This window comes from Theropithecus gelada, chromosome 4 (genome assembly GCF_003255815.1).
Source record: "Theropithecus gelada isolate Dixy chromosome 4, Tgel_1.0, whole genome shotgun sequence".
NCBI classification, from domain to species: Eukaryota; Metazoa; Chordata; class Mammalia; order Primates; family Cercopithecidae; genus Theropithecus; species Theropithecus gelada.
The window spans coordinates 54213693-54236283 of record NC_037671.1 but is presented as its reverse complement, the minus strand read 5'-3'; the positions used below and the strand labels follow the sequence as shown (position 1 = coordinate 54236283).

At 40.1% G+C, this 22591-nt stretch overlaps 1 protein-coding gene across 1 annotated transcript in view; it reads left to right on the top strand.

The window, feature by feature from the left end:
- The window catches only part of PKHD1 (PKHD1, fibrocystin/polyductin), a 469778-nt gene that overhangs the window by 54006 nt on the left and 393181 nt on the right, over positions 1 to 22591 (top strand). Inside the window, 6 exon segments of the mRNA XM_025382975.1 lie at positions 5960 to 6090; positions 8584 to 8719; positions 13428 to 13623; positions 13885 to 13952; positions 16031 to 17638; positions 19335 to 19478. Of these exon segments, the coding sequence (XP_025238760.1) occupies positions 5960 to 6090; positions 8584 to 8719; positions 13428 to 13623; positions 13885 to 13952; positions 16031 to 17638; positions 19335 to 19478 (2283 nt within the window).

The window sequence follows — 22591 nt, the reverse complement described above, 5'->3', positions numbered from 1 at the left end:
TGTCTGTTGGCTGTATGAATGTCTTCTTTTGAGAAATGTCTGTTCATGTCCTTTGCCCACTTTTTGATGGGGTTGTTTGTTTTTTTCTTGTAAATTTGTTTGAGTACTTTGTAGGTTCTGGATATTAGCCCTTTGTCAGATGAGTAGATTGCAAAAATTTTCTCCCATTCTGTAGGTTGCCTGTTCACTCTGATGGTAGTTTCTTTTGCTGTGCAGAAGCTCTTTAGTTTCATTAGATCCCATTTGTCAATTTTGGCTTTTGCTGCCGTTGCTTTTGGTGTTTTAGACATGAAGTCTTTGCCCATGCCTATGTCCTGAATGGTACTACCTAGGTTTTCCTCTAGGATTTTTTATGGTATTAGGTCTAACATTTAAGTCTCTAATCCATCTTGAATTAATTTTCGTATAAGGAGTAAGGAAAGGATCCAGTTTCAGCTTTCTACTTATGGCTAGCCAATTTTCCCAGCACCATTTATTAAATAGGGAATCCTTTCCCCATTTCTTGTTTTTGTCAGGTTTATCAAAGATCAGATGGCTGTAGATGTGTGGTATTATTTCTGAGGACTCTGTTCTGTTCCATTGGTCTATATCTCTGTTTTGGTACCAGTACCATGCTGTTTTGGTTACTGTAGCCTTGTAGTATAGTTTGAAGTCAGGTAGCGTGATGCCTCCAGCTTTGTTCTTTTGACTTAGGATTGTCTTGGAGATGCGGGCTCTTTTTTGGTTCCATATGAACTTTAAAGCAGTTTTTTCCAATTCTGTGAAGAAACTCATTGGTAGCTTGATGGGGATGGCATTGAATCTATAAATTACCTTGGGGAGTATGGCCATTTTCATGATATTGATTCTTCCTATCCATGAGCATGGTATGTTCTTCCATTTGTTTGTGTCCTCTTTTATTTCACTGAGCAGTGGTTTGTAGTTCTCCTTGAAGAGATCCTTTACATCCCTTGTAAGTTGGATTCCTAGGTATTTTATTCTCTTTGAAGCAATTGTGAATGGAAGTTCATTCCTGATTTGGCTCTCTGTCTGTTACTGGTGTATAAGAATGCTTGTGATTTTTGCACATTAATTTTGTATCCTGAGACTTTGCTGAAGTTGCTTATCAGCTTAAGGAGATTTTGGGCTGAGACAATGGGGTTTTCTAAATATACAATCATGTCATCTGCAAAGAGGGACAATTTGATTTCTTCTTTTCCTAACTGAATACCCTTGATTTCTTTCTCTTGCCTGATTGCCCTAGCCAGAACTTCCAACACTATGTTGAATAGGAGTGGTGAGAGAGGGCATCCCTGTCTTGTGTCAGTTTTCAAAGGGAATTTTTCCAGTTTTTGCCCATTCAGTATGATATTGGCTGTGGGTTTGTCATAAATAGCTGTTATTATTTTGAGGTACGTTCCATCAATACCGAATTTATTGAGCGTTTTTAGCATGAAGGGCTGTTGAATTTTGTCAAAAGCCTTTTCTGCATCTATTGAGATAATCATGTGGTTCTTGTCTTTGGTTCTGTTTATATGCTGGATTATGTTTATTGATTTGCGAATGTTGAACCAGCCTTGCATCCCAGGGATGAAGCCCACTTGATCATGGTGGATAAGCTTTTTGATGTGTTGCTGAATCCGGTTTGCCAGTATTTTATTGAGGATTTTTGCATCGATGTTCATCAGGGATATTGGTCTAAAATTCTCTTTTTTTGTTGTGTCTCTGCCAGGCTTTGGTATCAGGATGATGTTGGCCTCATAAAATGAGTTAGGGAGGATTCCCTCTTTTTCTATTGATTGGAATAGTTTCAGAAGGAATGGTACCAACTCCTCCTTGTACCTCTGGTAGAATTCAGCTGTGAATCCATCTGGTCCTGGACTTTTTTTGGTTGGTAGGCTATTAATTATTGCCTCAATTTCAGAGCCTGCTATTGGTCTATTCAGGGATTCAACTTCTTCCTGGTTTAGTCTTGGAAGAGTGTAAGTGTCCAGGAAATTATCCATTTCTTCTAGATTTTCCAGTTTATTTGCGTAGAGGTGTTTATAGTATTCTCTGATGGTGGTTTGTATTTCTGTGGGGTCGGTGGTGATATCCCCTTTATCATTTTTAATTGCGTCGATTTGATTCTTCTCTCTTTTCTTTTTTATTAGTCTTGCTAGCGGTCTGTCAATTTTGTTGATCTTTTCAAAAAACCAACTCCTGGATTCATTGATTTTTTGGAGGGTTTTTTGTGTCTCTATCTCCTTCAGTTCTGCTCTGATCTTAGTTATTTCTTGCCTTCTGCTAGCTTTCGAATGTGTTTGCTCTTGCTTCTCTAGTTCTTTTAACTGCGATGTTAGAGTGTCAATTTTAGATCTTTCCTGCTTTCTCTTGTGGGCATTTAGTGCTATAAATTTCCCTCTACACACTGCTTTAAATGTGTCCCAGAGATTCTGGTATGTTGTATCTTTGTTCTCATTGGTTTCAAAGAACATCTTTATTTCTGCCTCATTTCGTTATGTACCCAGTAGTCATTCAGGAGCAGGTTGTTCAGTTTCCATGTAGTTGAGCGGTTTTGATTGAGTTTCTTAGTCCTGAGTTCTAGTTTGATTGCACTGTGGTCTGAGAGACAGTTTGTTATAATTTCTGTTCTTGTACATTTGCTGAGGAGTGCTTTACTTCCAATTACGTGGTCAATTTTGGAGTAAGTACGATGTGGTGCTGACAAGAATGTATATTCTGTTGATTTGGGGTGGAGAGTTCTACAGATATCTATTAGTTCTGCTTGCTGCAGAGATGAGTTCAATTCCTGGATATCCTTGTTAACTTTCTGTCTCGTTGATCTGTCTAATGTTGACAGTGGAGTGTTGAAGTCTCCCATTATTATTGTATGGGAGTCTAAGTCTCTTTGTAAGTCTCTAAGGGCTTGCTTTATGAATCTGGGTGCTCCTGTATTGGGTGCATATATATTTAGGAGAGTTAGCTCTTCCTGTTGAATTGATCCCTTTACCATTATGTAATGGCCTTCTTTGTCTCTTTTGATCTTTGATGGTTTAAAGTCTATTTTATCAGAGACTAGTATTGCAACCCCCGCTTTTTTTTGTTCTCCATTTGCTTGGTAGATCTTCCTCCATCCCTTTATTTTGAGCCTATGTATGTCTCTGCGTGTGAGATGGGTCTCCTGAATACAGCAGACTGATGGGTCTCGACTCTTTATCCAGTTTGCCAGTCTGTGTCTTTTCATTGGAGCATTTAGTCCATTTACATTTAAGGTTAAGATTGTTATGTGTGAACTCGATCCTGCCATTATGATATTAACTGGTTATTTTGCTCGTTAGTTGATGCAGTTTCTTCCTAGCCTCGATGGTCTTTACATTTTGGCATGTTTTTGCAATGGCTGGTACTGGTTGTTCCTTTCCATGTTGAGTGCTTCCTTCAGGGTCTCTTGTAAGGCAGGCCTAGTGGTGACAAAATCTCTAAGCATTTGCTTATCTGTAAAGGATTTTATTTCTCCTTCACTTATGAAACTTAGTTTGGCTGGATATGAAATTCTGGGTTTAAAATTCTTTTCTTTAAGAATGTTGAATATTGGCCCCCACTCTCTTCTGGCTTGTAGAGTTTCTGCCGAGAGATCTGCTGTGAGTCTGATGGGCTTCCCTTTGTGGGTAACCCGACCTTTCTCTCTGGCTGCCCTTAAGATTTTTTCCTTCATTTCAACTTTGGTGAATCTGGCAATTATGTGTCTTGGAGTTGCTCTTCTCGAGGAGTATCTTTGTGGCGTTCTCTGTATTTCCTGAATTTGAATGTTGGCCTGCCCTACTAGGTTGGGGAAGTTCTCCTGGATGATATCCTGAAGAGTGTTTTCCAACTTGGTTCCATTTTCCCCCTCACTTTCAGGCACCCCAATCAGACGTAGATTTGGTCTTTTTACATAATCCCATACTTCTTGCAGGCTTTGTTCATTTCTTTTTCTTCTTTTTTCTTTTGGTTTCTCTTCTCGCTTCATTTCATTCATTTGATCCTCAATCGCTGATACTCCTTCTTCCAGTTGATCGAGTCGGTTACTGAAGCTCGTGCATTTGTCACGTATTTCTCGTGTCATGGTTTTCATCTCTTTCATTTTGTTTATGACCTTCTCTGCATTAATTACTCTAGCCATCAATTCTTCCACTTTTTTTTCAAGATTTTTCGTTTCTTTGCGCTGGGTACATAATTCCTCCTTTAGCTCTGAGAAGTTTGATGGACTGAAGCCTTCTTCTCTCATCTCGTCAAAGTCATTCTCCGTCCAGCTTTGATCCGTTGCTGGTGATGAGCTGCGCTCCTTTGCCGAGGGAGATGCGCTCTTATTTTTTGAATTTCCAGCTTTTCTGCCCTGCTTTTTCCCCATCTTTGTGGTTTTATCTGCCTCTGGTCTTTGATGATGGTGAAGTACTGATGGGGTTTTGGTGTAGGTGTCCTTCCTGTTTGATAGTTTTCCTTCTAACAGTCAGGACCCTCAGCTGTAGGTCTGTTGGAGATTGCTTGAGGTCCACTCCAGACCCTGTTTGCCTGGGTATCAGCAGCAGAGGCTGCAGAAGATAGAATATTGCTGAACAGCGAGTGTACCTGTCTGATTCTTGCTTTGGAAGCTTCCTCTCAGGGGTGTACTCCACCCTGTGAGGTGTGGGGTGTCAGACTGCCCCTAGTGGGGGATGTCTCCCAGTTAGGCTACTCAGGGGTCAGGGACCCACTTGAGCAGGGAGTCTGTCCCTTCTCAGATCTCAACCTCCGTGTTGGGAGATCCACTGCTCTCTTCAAAGCTGTCAGACAGAGTCGTTTGCGTCTGCAGAGGTTTCTGCTGTGTTTGTTATTGTTTACTGTGCCCTGTCCCCAGAGGTGGAGTCTACAGAGACAGGCAGGTTTCCTTGAGCTGCTGTGAGCTCCACCCAGTTCGAGCTTCCCAGCAGCTTTGTTTACCTACTTAAGCCTCAGCAATGGCGGGCACCCCTCCCCCAGCCTTGCTGCTGCCTTGCCGGTAGATCACAGACTGCTGTGCTAGCAATGAGGGAGGCTCCGTGGGTGTGGGAACCTCCCGGCCAGGTGTTGGATATGATCTCCTGGTGTGCCTGTTTGCTTAAAGCGCAGTATTGGGGTGGGAGTTACCTGATTTTCCAGGTGTTGTGTGTCTCAGTTCCCCTGGCTAGGAAAAGGGATTCCCTTCCCCCTTGCGCTTCCCAGGTGAGGCAATGCCTCGCCCTGCTTCAGCTCTCGCTGGTCGGGCTGCAGCAGCTGACCAGCACCTATCGTCCGGCACTCCCCAGTGAGATGAACCCAGTACCTCAGTTGAAAATGCCGAAATCACCGGTCTTCTGTGTCGCTTGCGCTGGGAGTTGGAGACTGGAGCTGCTCCTATTCGGCCATCTTGCTCTGCCCCCCTCCATTTCTGTATTTTCATAGTGACCTGAACCTAGTATGTGTAGTGTCAAATCACAAAGCTGGAAGGGCTAACACTATTATTTAAAGATGAGGCAAATGGTGACCCTTCAGCTCAGGGGCCATACTACAATGACCTGCTGAAAGTAGCTGAGAGATCTGTGGCCCTGACCCTGACTCTCAGCCACTGTTCCTTCCACCATGATGCTCTGTTACACGTGGTTTCTTAGGAAAAAAATATGTGTCATAGGATTGCAGGAATGATATTTAAAATTTAGGGCAGAAAGAGTTTTCAGAGACTACTACCTACCTGTTCTGACTTGTGGCATGATTGTGTCCCCAGGTTTTACTCTTAAAGGTCTTCAGGATGCAGTGCTACTTCTCTCTGCCCTCCTGTCACTATTTCTCCCTTTCTATATGATAGTTTATGTATTTAACTCCAGTTTTTTCCTGCAGTTTGAGCTTTGCCTTTGTTTTGACTAAGGAGTTTCATATTTTAATTTCATTATATCCATCTTGTACATAATTAATTTTTGTCTGCCTGTATGGTTGGTGATCCCATCTGAATATGCTGTTTTTGTTACAGGAGGGCTCTGGGCCACCATCAGAGGCTCTAGTTTGGAAGGTGTTAGCCTGGTATTATTTGGATCTTACTCTTGTGCTATAAATGTCACTACAAGCAATTCAAGCAGAATTCAGTGCAAAGTTCCACCCAGGGTAAGTGGATTCCTTTCATATCTCTTTCTCTCTGGGTGAGTGACCACTATTAACATAACGTTTTCAGTGAATCACTTCTTAGAACTAAATGAACTGATGTAAACTTCTCATCATAATAGTATGCTTGTAGTAGTTATATTGTCTGTTTTGCTATGAAGTGGGAAACTGACCCCACCAATGGAGCTTGTAATTAACATCAATTAAATTCTTTAAAAAGAAGACAAGCAGGCAGCTAGTCTGTACTCTCAGTGAGTATTAGTGACAAGTAACAAATAAATTTAGCTAGTGCACATTCTAGGTGTCGACTTGCAAGGCTTATATATTGCGAAGTCTCCCTTCTCTATTAAGCAAACAACAAACAACTTAGTTTTCACCAGCAATTTTGTTTTCTAGTATGGGTATGAATTGTAGAACTTAGAAACTTCTAGAATGTGTGATTTCTAAGAAATATCTTCTTAATTATTCTCCATTTGCTTCCTTTTCCTCTTAAAAACAAGTCCCTAACCTCTTCCTTTCATTTCAATTAGTGCTATATCATGGCCTATTAAGACATTTGAGTCTGGGCTCTTCCCTGGTGCTGTTGGGGAGAGTCACACTCACAGTTGCCGCTGAACTTTCTATTCAGAGTTGACTTAAGCAATATCAACATTCCTAGCACACCCATGACCCCAAAATAAAGATCCCCTGGGAGATAAGTTTCAAAATATTCTTTGATCACTAGTCCTACATTTTAATCTCATCTAGTTCCTTAAATATTATGAAAAGCTAGCTTTTATATGTAAACTACATTCAATTCCAATATGTGGTTGTACTCTAATTTGTTTAACTCTTCCCTATTACCAGACATTTAGATAATTTCTAGATTTTTCTTACTGTAAACAACAGGGCTTTAATCATCCTAATAACTACGTTTTGGGGGTACGTTTCTTTTCTCAGGATAAATTAATATAAATTATAAAGCTTTTGATATGTAGTATCCAGTTGTCTGAAATTCCCTTTCAAATTATACTCCTATCATCATTGTGCAAGTGTCTGATTTTTGGCACTTTGGCTAATACTGGGTTATCACTTTATTATCTTAATATATATTTGCCATTTTAATGGGTAAGACATGTACTGCTTAATTTCTTTTACCAGAGAAAATAAACATTAATAAAAAGTGAATTTTACTTTTGATCCAAGTGATAGATGCATAGGTTAAAAGGAAAATAGTAAATTATGCTCTCCTGCCCCTCCTCTCCCTTCTTCAATTCCCTCTTCCTGAAAAAACCACTTTTAATTCTTTCAAATATAGTTGCAATACCATTTTTATGTTAAATCAATAAAACATGTTTATATTATTCTAACTATTTAAATGATGCTGGCAGAACCAGGTAGTATATTTTTTTCTTTTATAGTTCTTTGGTTTTTTTTTTTCCCCCTAGAGTTCTTACTTTGTTTTCTAAACATGTCTTTTTGTTTGTTTGTTTGTTTGAGACAGAGTTTTGCTTTTGTTGCCCAGGCTGGAGTGGTGCAATGATGGCTTACCACAACCTCCGCTTCCCGGCTTCAAGTGATTCTCCTGCCTCAGCCTCCTGAGTAGCTGGGATTACAGGCATGCACTACCACACCCAGTTAATTTTTTTTGTATTTTTAGTGGAGATGGGGTTTTTCCATGTTGATCAGGTTGGTCTCGATCTCCCGATCTCAGGTGATCCACCCGCCTCGGCCTCCCAAAATGCTGGGATTACAGGTGTGAGCCACTGCGCCTGGCCAACATGTCTTTCTTATAAGTAAAATCCAACATCTTTTAATAAAAGTTCCATCATGTCAGTTATTCATTTTCCTTGAAGCTATCTCTGTTCTCCTGTTTCAATCTAGCCTGCTTATTTTCCAGGTTTATTCTACAGATTTTATCCTAGTGCTTACTTTGATTGCTTTCTTGGGTAGAGTCACTGTTTCTTGGGTTTTTATATGTGTATATATATAAATAATTTTATGAGATAATATAACTATATTTTATATTAAATATAAATTATATATATTTAAATTATTATTTATTTTATGAGATAATAACCATAAGTACATCCTATAAAAGAATGTATCATGGAGAAATTTTCTGAGTTTTCACATGCCTGAGAGTACTCTCATACTTCATGGATAGTTACCTAGGTATAGATATTTATTTGAAATTGCCATATTTTTGCAGAAACAATTGGTGTGTTAATTGCAAATCATTCTTATTTACCCCTTAGAGCATGTCCTTATGCATCTAACATTGCACTTGACTACTAGTCCAAGCACTTATCACTCTGTGTTGGGGATAGGGGGCAGGATGGGGAGGGTGTGCAGGGTTTAGGGGAAGAGAGAGACTTGGAAGTAGCAAATATACCCTTTAAAAACAACTTTCTTAAAATTAACTTTTAAAAGTAATTCTATATGGAGTTCTCTTCCCTTAAGTCAGTCCCACTTTAAAATAGAACTGAGGTTTAATTTTTAAAATTGATTTTTCAGGGGAAAGATGGACACGTTGTGAATGTGACTGTGATCAGAGGGAACCATTCTGCAGTTCTTCCCAGAGTATTTACATATGTCTCTTCCTTAAATCCAGTTATTGTGACTCTAAGCAGAAACACAAGCAACATAGCAGGTAAAATATGTGATACTGCAAGATCTTTTTCTTCTTAGAGCATTGATCCTATAAAAAGGGCAATCAATGTCCTCTGAAATTTATTATATTTTGGATTTAAGTTTTTGCCTGAAAACTAGGATATTGCTTTTTTCATCTTTGCCATCATCAAATCAATCTCCTGATATGTGCTTTTTCATCTGTAAAATGGAACCATTGTACAGATGGGACAGTTTCCATCATGAAAAGGATGTGGGAATTCAAAAGTTACAATTCAAAATATGTTTCTCGAGCATTTAGTAAGTGACAATAATGATAGCATAAACATATAATAGATGTAATTTAATCCTTGCCACTAATTTATAGGATTATTAGCTTCAATTTACGGATAAGGAAATTAAGGAATGGAGAGAATAAGTAATTTGTCTAAAACTTGAACACAAGTCATCTGTTTGTATATATCAAGTACTTATCTACTTGTAGTTAACTGTAAAATACTGCTTTTTGACAGCAGGTTCTATTGTAGCAGTTATTTAATATGATTAGAGAATGGGATATTCTGATTAACTTAGAATTCTTGTTTCTTGAGACATTCTATGTATAAAAATAATGGATTAATTAGCACCTACTACATGAAATAATTTTTCTTTGATGATTCAGAGGATATGACAAGGTAGAATTATAATAATTTATTATCATGTAATTCCATATAGATTTGGAAGAGTAGCAGGTAACTTCCGTTTCTGGTGAACTGAATGCCAGATAACAGGGTTTGTGGCAGCCATTATCTAAGGGTTTATTGTAAAAAAACCATCATATTTCCCAAAGAAAAAGCCTGAACTCAATTTTTCTGGTACTGTTTTCGTTTTCCATAGCCCAAGAGTACATAAATAAAGAGAAGTGTCCTTTAGCTTCCAATATTATTCAGTTCAGATAGTGCAGAAGAAGAACTTGCTGCCTCAGGCGACTGAAGTGTGTAAAATTCCTTAGTGGTATAGATTCTTCCCAATGAGGTAGAAAAGGGAGGGGGAGCTGCATGTTATATTCAGATTTCAGTGATTTTTGGCTTTTAATAAAATTTCTTACCTGTAATGAAAAGAATAAATATGTTATATCAGTGCCTCAGAGGCATCTAGGATTAGCTTGACAATTGACCAAGAGCTCCAAAGTTATGTTGTTGATACATACAATGTAATGCATTCTTTCAAAAATTTATACTTGCATTTAAATCCTTCTGCAAGCAGAATAAAGAGGAACATGTTATAAAATCCACAAAGTGTAGTAGCCTTTTGGGAATGCCTCTTTTAAGTTCGAGTGCTGCACATGTCCATCCAAGAGATGATGTTGATGATCACTGTGAGGCTGAGATGAAATGAAAATAAAAGCATAAGAGGGACCCAGGATGGGGAGTGGTGGTGAATTTGATGCGCAGAACCTTTAGTGTTAGATTCTACAGTCAGGAAAAATGGAATCTGCATGAATCCCAGCTCAACCACTTGTTAAAAAGAAGAACTTTCAAGAAATTAAATTTAACAGAGTTTGTTTGAACAAAGACTAATAGTAACTTGTTGAACCAGAAAAGATTCAGAGAGCTGCACTCTGCCACATGAACAGGCAGCATTTATAGACAGAAAATGGAAGTGAGGCCAGAAACAGCTCCCCGTTTGCCTTACTGGAGCATGGTCTGATCAACTGGCAGCCTGTGATTAACTGAGGCTCAGGTAGTTGAGGCTTTCAGTTTATCACAAAGTTGGGTTGCCGTTCTTTATGTAGAGACTCAAGGTACAGAGATAGCCTTAGGCCAAATTTAGTTGAACTTACCATATTCCTTGGGTAAGATATTTAACTTCTTTTATCTTCAGTTCCTTCATTTGATAGGTGGGAATAATTCTTTCAAGGTAATCATGAAAATAGGAGATAAAGCAGGTAAAAGTACCTGGTCCAGGAATTGACGTAGAGTAAGCGCCAATAAATCTTTGTTGAAGTGAATGCTATCATTTTGCCAGATATTGAATGCTTTATAAACAAGCCAAAGAAAGGCCCTGTCTATTGGCCCTATTTTTTTTTTTTTTTTTACTTCTTCATAGCACCCCAGGATCCATTAGCTCAAAAGCCTGCCAATGCTAAATTCAAACTTTTACACATCCACTTGTTTTCAATGTAGCCAAAATAAGCATATTTTTAGCCATTTAAAGTCCTCTTGCTTTACATGCCCCATGAAACTGCACCCATCAATCAGCCATAGGTAAGAAAACCCTGGGGCTATAAAATACCCTAAGCCTCTGATGCCTTTGGAGCTCTCTGTCCCAGAGGCTACTCACCAGGCTGCTGAGTGACGTCATCTGGACACAGAGCCCCCCCTCTCTCATCTTCTCACCCCCTCCCAGTTCCCTTGCCTTCTTCCCTTTCTGGATGCGGGCCCTGTACTGCTGCCTGTGGAAGGTCTTATGCTGGGAGACTTCCTCCTCCTCTGTGAATCTGTCAAAATACCACCCCCATAATGCTTGTTTTTTGCTACTGCCACTTCGTAGTCATGGCTTTTTCCTTGATCAGCATGGAAATCCCCTGAACTCACTACACTGAAGCTTCAGACTTCCCAGTAGAGATTGGGAAGACTTGCAGTCAAGAGAATGGGGAGCAAGGAAGAAAATAAAGTTAATTGAGGCGTTCTTGTGTACTATATCATGCCAGATTCTTTCCCAGGATATCTAACCTAATCCTTATAACAAACCACATGGGATGGGCTTTATTAACCATGTTATTGATGAAAAATCCAAGGCTTTGGGAGCTGTAAGTAAATCACCCAAAGTCACAGAGGTAGTAAAATGGCAGATCAAGGATTTGAATGCAGATTCATAGTCTTCCCACCACACCACATCCCTCTTCTTTGACTTTTCTCTTTCAAGCAACCTCTTTCTCCTCCTCATCTAATTGGCCATGGCATCCCATAGATACCAGCTCTGCAGTAGTCCTCAAACGTTACAGGCTAAAGGAGCTAGAGATGATTTATTTAGTCCAAGCCATGTCTCAGTGGCCACACTGGGACACAGGAAACGTGAAGACATTTATTTCCACTCCTACTGTTGCCCACTTGATTTGGTCCACTTGATTAAGACTATAATTGTCTGCAGATTGGATTTCTCCTCGTCTATCTTTTCAATTTATCTTATAGACTGGAAGAACAGTTTTAATCATATCTTTTCCTTGCTTAGAAGTCTTTGGTAGTCACTACCATCCACTGAGTTAAGCAGACATCCCTGTGGCTTGGCTTTCTTGGTCTTTGGCCCTAGAACCACCATCAACTTGGCCTATCCCCACAACAGAACCCTACCTGTACCTTCCAGAATGTCACCCAATTCTCTTTTTTTCTCTCCAAGCCACTGGTTGATTGAGAAAGTGCTGTGAAATGTTTTGGATAAAACCGTGGAATTTCTAGAAACAAATGATAAGCACCCTCTTCTCTATGACTTTCTTTTCGGATTTATCTTTCAAACTCCAATTCAACTCTCATCTTGCCCATTCCATCTTTCCTGATATTCATAATGTTGCTCTGATCTGAGCAATCCCAGTGCTTAATTTTCACCTCTCTTATAGTATATCTTTTACTGAAGCCATTTTGTCACCCATTTTGCTACCGTTGAGGCTTCCTTGAGGGCAGGGTCTGTTTTTAACTTATTTTGTGCCCCTTGCAGCATCTTCCTCATAGTACTCAATAAATATTCGAGTTAAAAGAAATTGCATGAAAGTGCCCATAGTGTACGTATTTTAATAGAGTTGCTAATTAAACTAAAAAGGCATTGAAATGCAAGACAGAAGACTGGGCTCAGTCCTTGACTTAAAAAAAAAATTTTTTTTTTTTTACTAATTATTAATAGCTGTGAGGCTGTGGCTACTGAGCTTAGTTTCCTCAAATGCAAAATGCCAGTCATATTAATTGCCCCATATAAATAATCAGGATAGTGTGTGGACCAAGTTGGATAACATACATGAAAGTACTCTGTCAGTTATGAGCTACTAAACTCATATACTGCATTACTGTAAGGTTCAGTGCACACTCAAATATAGCTTCAGACTTCTACCAGTAGAAAAGTGGAGGTTGAGAAACCAATATGTGGTGCTATTTGCTGGTTATAAAGACTGTTAGCTCTGCAAACTTCTTGGTTTGCCTTTGCATGAAAATAAGTTAGTGTCTCTTGAATACAATTGTACTGCCAATTTTTCTCTTTATACCATTGAGGTTATAGACCATATCTCTGTTAAAAGAGTTGTTTGGCCAGGCAACATGGCTTTCCCCCGTAAACCCAGCACTTTGGGAGGCTAAGGCAGGCAGATTGGTTGAGCCCAAGAGGTTGAGACCAGCTTGGGCAACATGGCAAAACCCTGTCTCTGCAAAAAATACAAAAATTAGCTGGATGTGGTGGCACATGCCTGTAATCCCAGCTACTTGGGAGGCTGAGGTGGGAGGAATGCTTGAGCCCTAGAGATCGAGGTTGCAGTGAGCCAAGGTTGCACCACAGCACTCCTGGGTGACCAAATGAGATGTGTCTCAAAAAAAAAAAAAAATGGTGTTAGAAGTTTCTTGAAAAATTTAGGTTGGTATCAAAACTCTTAGAGTATTATGCTTAGGGGTGACTGTGTATTTAATCCAAAAAGACAGTTTTAGAATTGAATAGATGGTTGAGCCCACAAACCCCACATCTCAGAGGCTAATGGATTCTTCTCAACACAGGCGGTGAGACCCTGGTCATTGGAGTGGCGAGGCTGGTGAACTATACGGATTTGGATGTGGAAGTCCACATCCAGGATGCCTTGGCTCTGGTTCACACACAGTCAGCATGGGGCCTGGAGGTGGCACTGCCTGCACTTTCAGCTGGCCTCCACAGAATTTCTGTCTCTATCAATGGGATCAGCATTCACTCACAAGGGTGAGGTGGCCACTTGCGTTAATTTTAGGTTTGTTTGATGGTCTGGCATTCAGCTAGGTCATTCTAGTTTTGAGTTAGGTATTTTCTTTTTCCCTCGGAAGTTAGGGGTTAAAGACATGAACATCGTAACATTGGAACACATCTTAGAGACCTTATACAGACAGTTTGCTCTTCTCCTCAAAATACATATGGCTCTTCTGGCTTACTCTTTCTTATCTCCCTCTGTCAGTTATTTCCTTACCATCTCCCTATCTTCTGTAGGGTTGATCTCCACATCCAGTACCTCACAGAAGTTTTCAGCATCGAGCCTTGCTGTGGGTCCCTGCTGGGTGAGTGGCTCGTATGTGACTGTTATCAATTATCCAGCAATTCTATTTGCTGGATATTCAGACTTTGTTTCTGGATTAATTTGCCAGTGAGGTCAGAGAGAGGGGAAACAGGAGAGAAACTTTCCTCAGGCTCCAGGAACTGAGGGGTGTTTTTAAAAGGGTGTTAAAACTTGGTGATTCATTTGCTCAGGAAATTAAAGAATTTTTATGATAAGGACATATGCCTGTGCCTGCTCCTCTTCTTCTCCTTCTCCTCCTCCTTCTTCTCCTCCTCCTCCTCCTTCTCCTCCTCCTCCTCCTCCTTCTTCTTCTTCTCCTTCTCCTCCTCCTTCTTCTGCTTCTCCTCCTCCTTCTCCTCCTCCTTCTTCTTCTTCTTCTTCTCCTTCTCCTCCTCCTTCTTCTCCTCCTTCTTCTCCTTCTCCTCTTCCTTCTTCTCCTCCTCCTTCTCCTTCTCCTCCTCCTTCTTCTCCTCCTCCTTCTCATTCTCCTCCTCCTCCTCCTTCTTCTTCTTCTCCTCCTTCTCCTTCTCCTCCTTCTCCTCCTTCTCCCCCTTCTCCTCCTTCTCCTCCTTCTCCTCCTTCTTCTCCTCCTTCTCCTTCTCCTCCTTCTCCTTCTCCTCCTCCTCCTTCTTCTTCTTCCTCTCTCTTCTTCTTTCTTCTTCCTCTTCCTCTTCCTCTCCTCCACCTCAGTCTCCTTCTCCTTCTTCTTCTTCTTCTTTTTTTTTTTTTTGAGACAGAGTTTCACTCTTGTTGCCTAGTCTGAAGTGCAATGGTGCCGACTTGGCTCACTGCAGTGTCTGCCTCCCAGGTTCAAGTGATTCTCCAGTCTCAGCTTCCTAAGTAGCTGGGATTACAGGCAGCCATCATCATACCCGGCTAATTTTTGCATTTTCAGTAGAGACGGGGTTTCACCATGTTGGCCAGGCTGGTGTCGAACTCTTGACCTCAGGTGATCCACCTGCCTCAGCCTCCCAACGTGCTGGGATTATAGGCATGAGCCACTGCGCCCGGCTGAGATGTGCCTGTTTTTCTAATGAAAAGAGGATGAAGCATCTGATGGGTGGCACTCTAGAGTGGATATGAGAAAAACAAGGGCAGCATGTCCTACAGTCGCCCTTTAGATGCTGTGCATGCAAGGAGGGGAGGATTGAATCTGTGGGACTTCACTTTCCATGAGAGAGACAGATGAAGGACTCAGAAATAGAAACACACTTGCTGATATGGGAGATGGAAGAACAAGACAAATAGATCAATCACTAAAACTGTTTTCAGAAAGAATGGAAAGTGATCTAGTGACATGTCAATGATCATTGTGATCGTCTATAAGATAGCACATTATCCTTTTTGAGTGTAGTAAAATCCTCCTAAAAGCCACGTTGCACAGTTTGGTTATGCTGTGGGTCATGTTACTCCAATCCTGTCCTGAAGATGGGGTTTGATCTTTGGTGGCCTCTCTACTGGAGAGTAAGTCAAAGATTCTATGAAGGTAGCAGCAAATTTACCAGCACGATCCAATGACTTTTAATGTCTCTCCTGTATATGGAATATAGAATATATGGTACAATAAATAGAATACAATAGAATGTATAATATGTGGAATATTGGACTATTATATAGAACAATATAGAAGATAGAAGACTTCAGTGAATTTGATTTTTCATTAGCATATTAGTTGAATGTATACAGGACAATGTACAAATTATATATAGCATACAGGATAATGTGTCCAATAATATATAACATATGATAAGAAGATTAAGAAATTTGATTTTTCATTAGTGTATAAGTTGATTAAAGTGGTGCCTTCTAGGATATACAAAGGTACTTGAAAACTTTGTGTTAAAGACATCCTTCCTATATAACAATTTGTATTATTTTACTGTTATGTGAATTTACCACATCTGACTCCTGTCTAAATAATCACAAATTTAGCATTGGTGTGGGTGAGAAAAAATAATTGAGGTTTCACTAACACATGCCCTACCTTCCACTTAATTGCCCTAGGACTTGCACAGGTGCTGTGAGTTCTTAGTTAAGAATTTCAGCTGTAATATTTTGTTTTCCATATTCATACTTTAGGAGGGACCATCCTCAGCATCTCAGGAATAGGCTTCAGCAGGGACCCAGCTTTGGTTTGGGTACTTGTGGGCAATCGGTCCTGTGACATTGTGAACTTAACGGAGGCGAGCATCTGGTGTGAGACCCTGCCGGCCCCCCAGATACCCGATGCAGGCGCTCCCACTGTCCCAGCTGCCGTGGAGGTCTGGGCTGGCAACAGGTCCTTCGCCCATGGTCCTTCACCAAGCTTGGTGGGGAATGGCTTCACTTTCATGTATGAAGCAGCAGCAACACCAGTAGTCACTGCCATGCAAGGCGAAATCACAAACAGCAGCCTGAGCCTGCGTGTGGGAGGAAGTAACCTTTCCAACTCAGTCATCCTTCTGGGGAACCTGAACTGTGATGCTGAGACACAGTCCTTCCAGGGTAACTCAAGCCTGTCTGGATGCTCCATCCCTCTTCACAGTCTGGAGGCCGGCATCTATCCTCTGCAAGTACGTCAGAAGCAGATGGGATTTGCTAACATGTCTGCGGTGCCCCAGCAATTTGCAGTGACGCCTCGGATAATGGCCATCTTCCCATCGCAGGGCTCGGCGTGTGGTGGGACCATACTCACTGTGAGGGGGTTGCTTCTTAACTCTAGAACGAGATCGGTTCGGGTTGACCTCTCGGGTCCTTTTACTTGTGAGATTTTGAGTTTGGGAGACCACACCATTCTCTGCCAGGTTAGCCTGGAGGGTGACCCCTTGCCTGGAGCTTCCTTCTCCCTGAACGTCACGGTCCTGGTCAATGGGATAACCAGTGAGTGTCACGGGAATTGCACTCTCTTCATACGGGAAGAGGCAAGTCCTGTCATGGACACCTTGTCCACAAACACCAGTGGGTCTCTGACCACTGTGCTGATTAGGGGTGAGAGGTTAGGCACCACAGCTGATGAGCCGATGGTGTTTGTGGATGATCAACTTCTTTGCAATGTAACTTTTTTTAATGCAAGCCATGTTGTGTGCCAGACAAGAGACTTGGCCCCAGGACCCCACTACCTGTCAGTTTTTTATACAAGAAATGGGTATGCTTGTTCTGGTAATGTTTCCAGACACTTCTACATTATGCCCCAAGTGTTTCATTATTTTCCTAAGAATTTCAGCATACATGGTGGAAGCCTCTTGACCATAGAGGGCACAGGCCTGAGAGGACAGAACACCACGTCAGTCTACATTGACCAGCAGGCCTGCCTGATGGTGAACATCGGTGCTGAGCTCATCCGGTGCATTGTTCCCACAGGGAATGGCTCTGCTGCCCTGGAAATAGAGGTAGATGGACTTTGGTATCACATAGGAGTCATTGGTTATAGCAATGCCTTTACCCCAGAATTGATCTCTATTTCTCAGAGCGATGGCATCTTAACCTTTGCAGTGGCCCAGATCTCAGGAGCTGCAAACATTGACATTTTTATAGGAATGTCACCCTGCGTGGGTGTCTCTGGTAACCATACCGTTCTTCAGTGCGTGGTCCCTTCCCTTCCGGCCGGGGAGTACCATGTCAGAGGCTATGACTGCATCAGAGGGTGGGCCTCATCTGTCCTGGTGTTCACCTCAAGAGTTATTATTACAGCAGTGAAGGAGAACTTTGGTAAGTCAAGCAAATAAGACAGCACACTTTCTTTATGTAAATGAATTGGTAGCTCCTTTCACTTCTGGGAAGTAGAAAATTAACTTGATTTGCCTGATGGAAGGAAAGAGAAGCCCACTGGCTTCTTACAATCCCAATTCCTTCCTGAGGCTTGTTTTTGTTATGCTCTGTCTATGAAGCTTTTTAAATTTATTTTTATTAAGGAAACTGTGCATATCAAGGGAACTGTGCAAATCTTTGATTGTATTTTGATTTGATGCATTAACTGAATTTGTGTTCTAAATTTGTGTTTTAAATTTGTATTTTAAATTTGTAAAATACAACTGGATTTGTGTTTTAAATTTGTATTTTAAATTAACTAACACCATTTGTAAGAGCTCATAATTTGATCATTTAAGAACATGAGTACCTTCACTTAGTTTTAGGCCATGTCTGCCAATTTGCATTGTTTAAAATGTATTAAGTATTTTTTTTTATCATTTTGTAATATTTCACAAGTGGACTCATATTTCAACAATAATAAGCCAAATGTATAGAACAATTAAACTGATTGAACTGTTTTCTCCCTTTAGATATACCAAAAATTGCCTAGGCTTTCCTTCCAGGGAAGAAAAGATTTCAGTTTCTATTTACTTAAAGCCTTATTGCACTTGAGATAGTTCAAATTTAGTTATGATTTAGAAAGTATAGAAAAAATTATTGAAACAGAATCTTAGACTGACGAAGTACTAAGACATTTCTCAGAACAAATTTGGTCTCAGCTTGGTGGAACACTGTGGGGACTGAGATTTGGCTCTAGTCTGTCACTGATTTAACTAACTTATGCTTGACTTTTCTAAAACTCAGCTTCCTTATTTGATAAGGGAATTTGGACTGGATGATCCCCAAATCCCCCTTTCTACTCCCTAAGATTCCATGTTTTTATGATGGAAGAGCAGGGAAATAAGAAATGCATCTTAAAAGCATTATTTTTGAGTTAGTCAAGTACCACCTAGACTTGGTATGAAGGCAGTAGTGATGCGAACTCTGTATCTCAGTGTGAACTAGAAATGTGGACTACTTTTACTCATACAAATGTCCCAAAACATGTACTGTTATTGCATCACTATTAACAATAGCAAAAGAGGAGAAATAATGGAAATTTCAATTGATAGGAAAGTAGTCAAATAAATTGTATCATGGCCCTATAATGGAATTCTAAGTAATTATTAAAATGAACTGTATCCATAGAGTTTTGGAAAAATATCTATGCTACACTTTGAAGCAAAAAAGCAAGTTCCAGAATGATATGGATAGAATAATCCTTTGAATCAGAAACATAGATGCTTAAAAATTCTGGAAGGAGCCATAAGAAACTCTATACCTGGATACCTCCAGGGAGGGAGTCAGGTGGTTGGGGGAATTTTTATTTTCATTTTATGGCTCTTTGAATAAAAAGTTTAAAAACTATAAATAAGCATTAATTTTCTATATAAAGCACAATAGGGTGTTGAATGTGATTGGGATCAGACAGAACCAAGGCCAGAGCCTGAGTGGAGAGGAAACTGAGGCCAGCAGGCACCTCTAGCCAGTTGTGTGAATTCTGAGGATGTGAAAAGAAGGATGGGTCGTGAGGAAGCAAAGGTTTGAATTTTGGGTTGAGTAGAGAAGAGAGGTTTGCATGTATGATCATGAGCTTGTACCTTTGTCTTTAAAGGCTGCCTGGGTGGAAGGCTGGTGCATGTGTTTGGAGCAGGATTTTCTCCAGGGAATGTCTCAGCTGCTGTGTGTGGTGCTCCCTGCCGAGTCCTGGCTAATGCTACAGTGTCTGCCTTCAGCTGCTTGGTTCTGCCCCTGGATGGTGAGTAAAGATGCCACACACATACATTTTAAAGCATATATATGGGAATGATATTCTTGGGTTAATTCTATTTTTGTGATTAATGCTGTACTGACTACTAATTTCTCTATGTGTGCCTAGGAAAAGAATTTCTCTACTCCCCATATAAAATGATAGTTAGAATCTGGGGCCACCTGTTACAATGATTCATAATAACTTTTGTCATATTAATAGGTCAATGTTAGGTGAATATTGAATCACTTATCACCTGTGTTCTTAACTGCAGTCTTAGGATGACGGAGGAAGTAATTCTGAATTCTGAATATTAGTTTCAATGACAGCTATAGGAGTCACGGAGGAAACAAGCTCTTAGCTTTGTTCTGAGGTGAGGTTGCTGAAGACATCTGCTTATTGGAGGTACCAGTAAAGGGATGGAGATTGTCAAGCTGGATATCACTTGAAAATTAGCTTTGTGCATTCAGTTTTCGGTTTCTTATTACAGGCAAAAGAGCCAACACTCATGTTGTCTTCTTGTTCTCCAATGTTCACGTAATTGCTTATTTCTTATTCAGTGAAACACCACAATTGCTCACTACTTTAAGCTGCGTAGCCATCATATAAATTGTGGTGTGAGAAGCCATGTCTTTGTGGGGAAAGAGATGAGAGAGGAAGTTGCAAAGCTTGGGGATTCACAACATATGGTAATACCCCACTGAGCTTCAGGAAAAAAGAGTCAGAAGGAAGAAATCCCTGTTATTACTACAGGACCTTACTGCATTTGAGATAGCTCATATTGAGCCAGGTGATTATCTTGTTTGCCTAATCGTAAATCTTGTACCGGTGCACTTAACCATTTACATACCTCCTTTCTGTGTAGTGTTGTAAGTTTTATTCCTAACTTATTTGTCTGCAACTTGAATGTGGGCTAAAGATTTACAGAATGATAAAAGCACCACATCACCTGAGCTTGGACGAGAATTTAATGATGGATAATGCTATTGTGATGGAAGTTTGTGCTGTGTTGTCTTATACAAAGAGGAGAAGGAAGAGAGGGAGGAGGGGGAAGAGGGAAGAGGAAGAAGGGGAGGAGAAAAAAATTTTTGTTTAAAATGCTAGAAATTGAGTTTCCTATTATCATCATGTATATAAGCACAACATTATGGAAGAGAGATAGACTCCACAATGGGAAATTTAGGACACAATAGAAGATTGAAGTTGAAAACATTGTCTGTTTGATTCACTACTCTACCTCCTCGGCTTGGAACAGTGTTGTCGAGGATATGTGCAAAATTAATGCTTGATGAGGAATAAATGAAAGATCAGGAAACAGTGGAAACAGAAAGCTAAGAGTGCACATTTATAGGCTCTAATTTTTAACTAATACTGCTACATTTTTTGAAAAAGCTTTCACATATACACTGCTCAAATTAATATACTTTTAAAAGCCCCGTGTTACTATTTCAAAACACTTAGTTTCAACTAGTATAAGACAAAAGTCAATGAAGTTTCAGGGTCAGGTAAGTTGTGATATTTTAGGTTTTATAACTTCTAGGGGAAGAATAATGAAAAAATTATTGTGTTTAGAAAGATTTAGAAAAGAACTCAGCATTCCTTGATTTTTTTGAAGAGGTAAATGAGTTGGAAACTGTAACTATTTATATGGCCACTAGGTGTCACCAAACACTCATTGATTGTGCAATGCACACTTTAGAGAAATGCATAGTTTAACTAATTTTCCTTTCATAAAAAAGTCTTTTAAAAGACTTTCAATCAGAATGTCTAAAGATTGAGAGGAAATTGTGAGAGCCAATTCCAGAGATTTCTTACTTAAGATCCAAGATGGGATTTGGGGATTCTGTTAACCTGCTGAAACTGGATGAAGCATTTCGAGTATATGATTGTGTATTTTTTTTTTTTCCCTAGGAAGCAGGTCTATAATGGACATCAAATTGTCAAAGGGGATATGTCTTAGACATTACTAGAAACTACTACTAATTTCTCCATGTTCAGACAGGATTGAGTACAACCAAGTTAGCTAAGAATCACTTGTGTTTTTAAAGATTTTTCAGAGGAGAATTTCCCAGCAGCAACCCTTACTCGTGTTTCGCAATTGCTCTTCTCAGAGAAATCCATCCTCTGCCTAATGGATGCTCCCCTACTCTAATTTTTTCAATCTTAATCAGCGGGTGGTTCTTTGGAAAGCTGAGTAACCTCAGTTCCTCTATGGCGGTGGATGTGGAAGTGTGTTTCCTGGAGCAGTAGCTGCAGGGGCCTCACCTGGGAGCTTGTTAGAAATGTGAATTCTTGGGCCCTACTGAATCAGAAACTTTCCAAGTAAGCATTTTAGTATCTCACTTCTCAGCCCTCTCTGAAATCCTACATTCTTTTCTGATTTGAAGCTCCAAACGAGGAAGCTGTTCTATACAAGCAAGTTCTGGTCAAATTGGGTAACATCGTAAGATGCCTGTGTATCATCTGATCCCATATTTGTTTGTAAAATTATAGTGCCATCTTGCTGGTTAATAAGCTTTCTGTTCCCTACTGTTATCCCAGGGTGTGTGTGTGTGTGCGCACGTGTTTCCACCATGGCTGCACACAGCTGGACTTTCCTCATATTTATATGATTTCCTTTTTTCTTTTGTAGTTTACTCTCTTACTCTTTGCATTTGTTCTTTTGTTTATTTCTGTTAACGTCTCTCATTTACCAAGGTCGCTTTGAATTCTGACCCATGCTTTGAGTTTTTTCTTCAGTTGGACTTTGTACGATAGAGTGATGTTTCACATTCCGGGTTACAGATAATGACCCTGAACTCAAACGTTCCTAATTATTGTTTTGTTTATGCCGGTGCCACAGGACTAATATGTTTTCTTTACATGTGTGGGGCAGGGGGAGTTAAAGCAGGGGGCTCTACAAATGTGCTTTTGCTATTTTGGGGGTCACCCATTTTTACCATCCCCACAAATTGCACTTCTAACAATAGGAGAAATTTACTTGTTCTTGTAATGAGTTGCCAAAACATCCTGTTAGGTGAAACTAATACTTTGTGTTTGTTTAAAATGAGCAAAATCTTTGCTCTTTGGCTTTCTTGCGTTTGTACCTTGAATTATACCACGTGATGTTTTCATGGCAACTT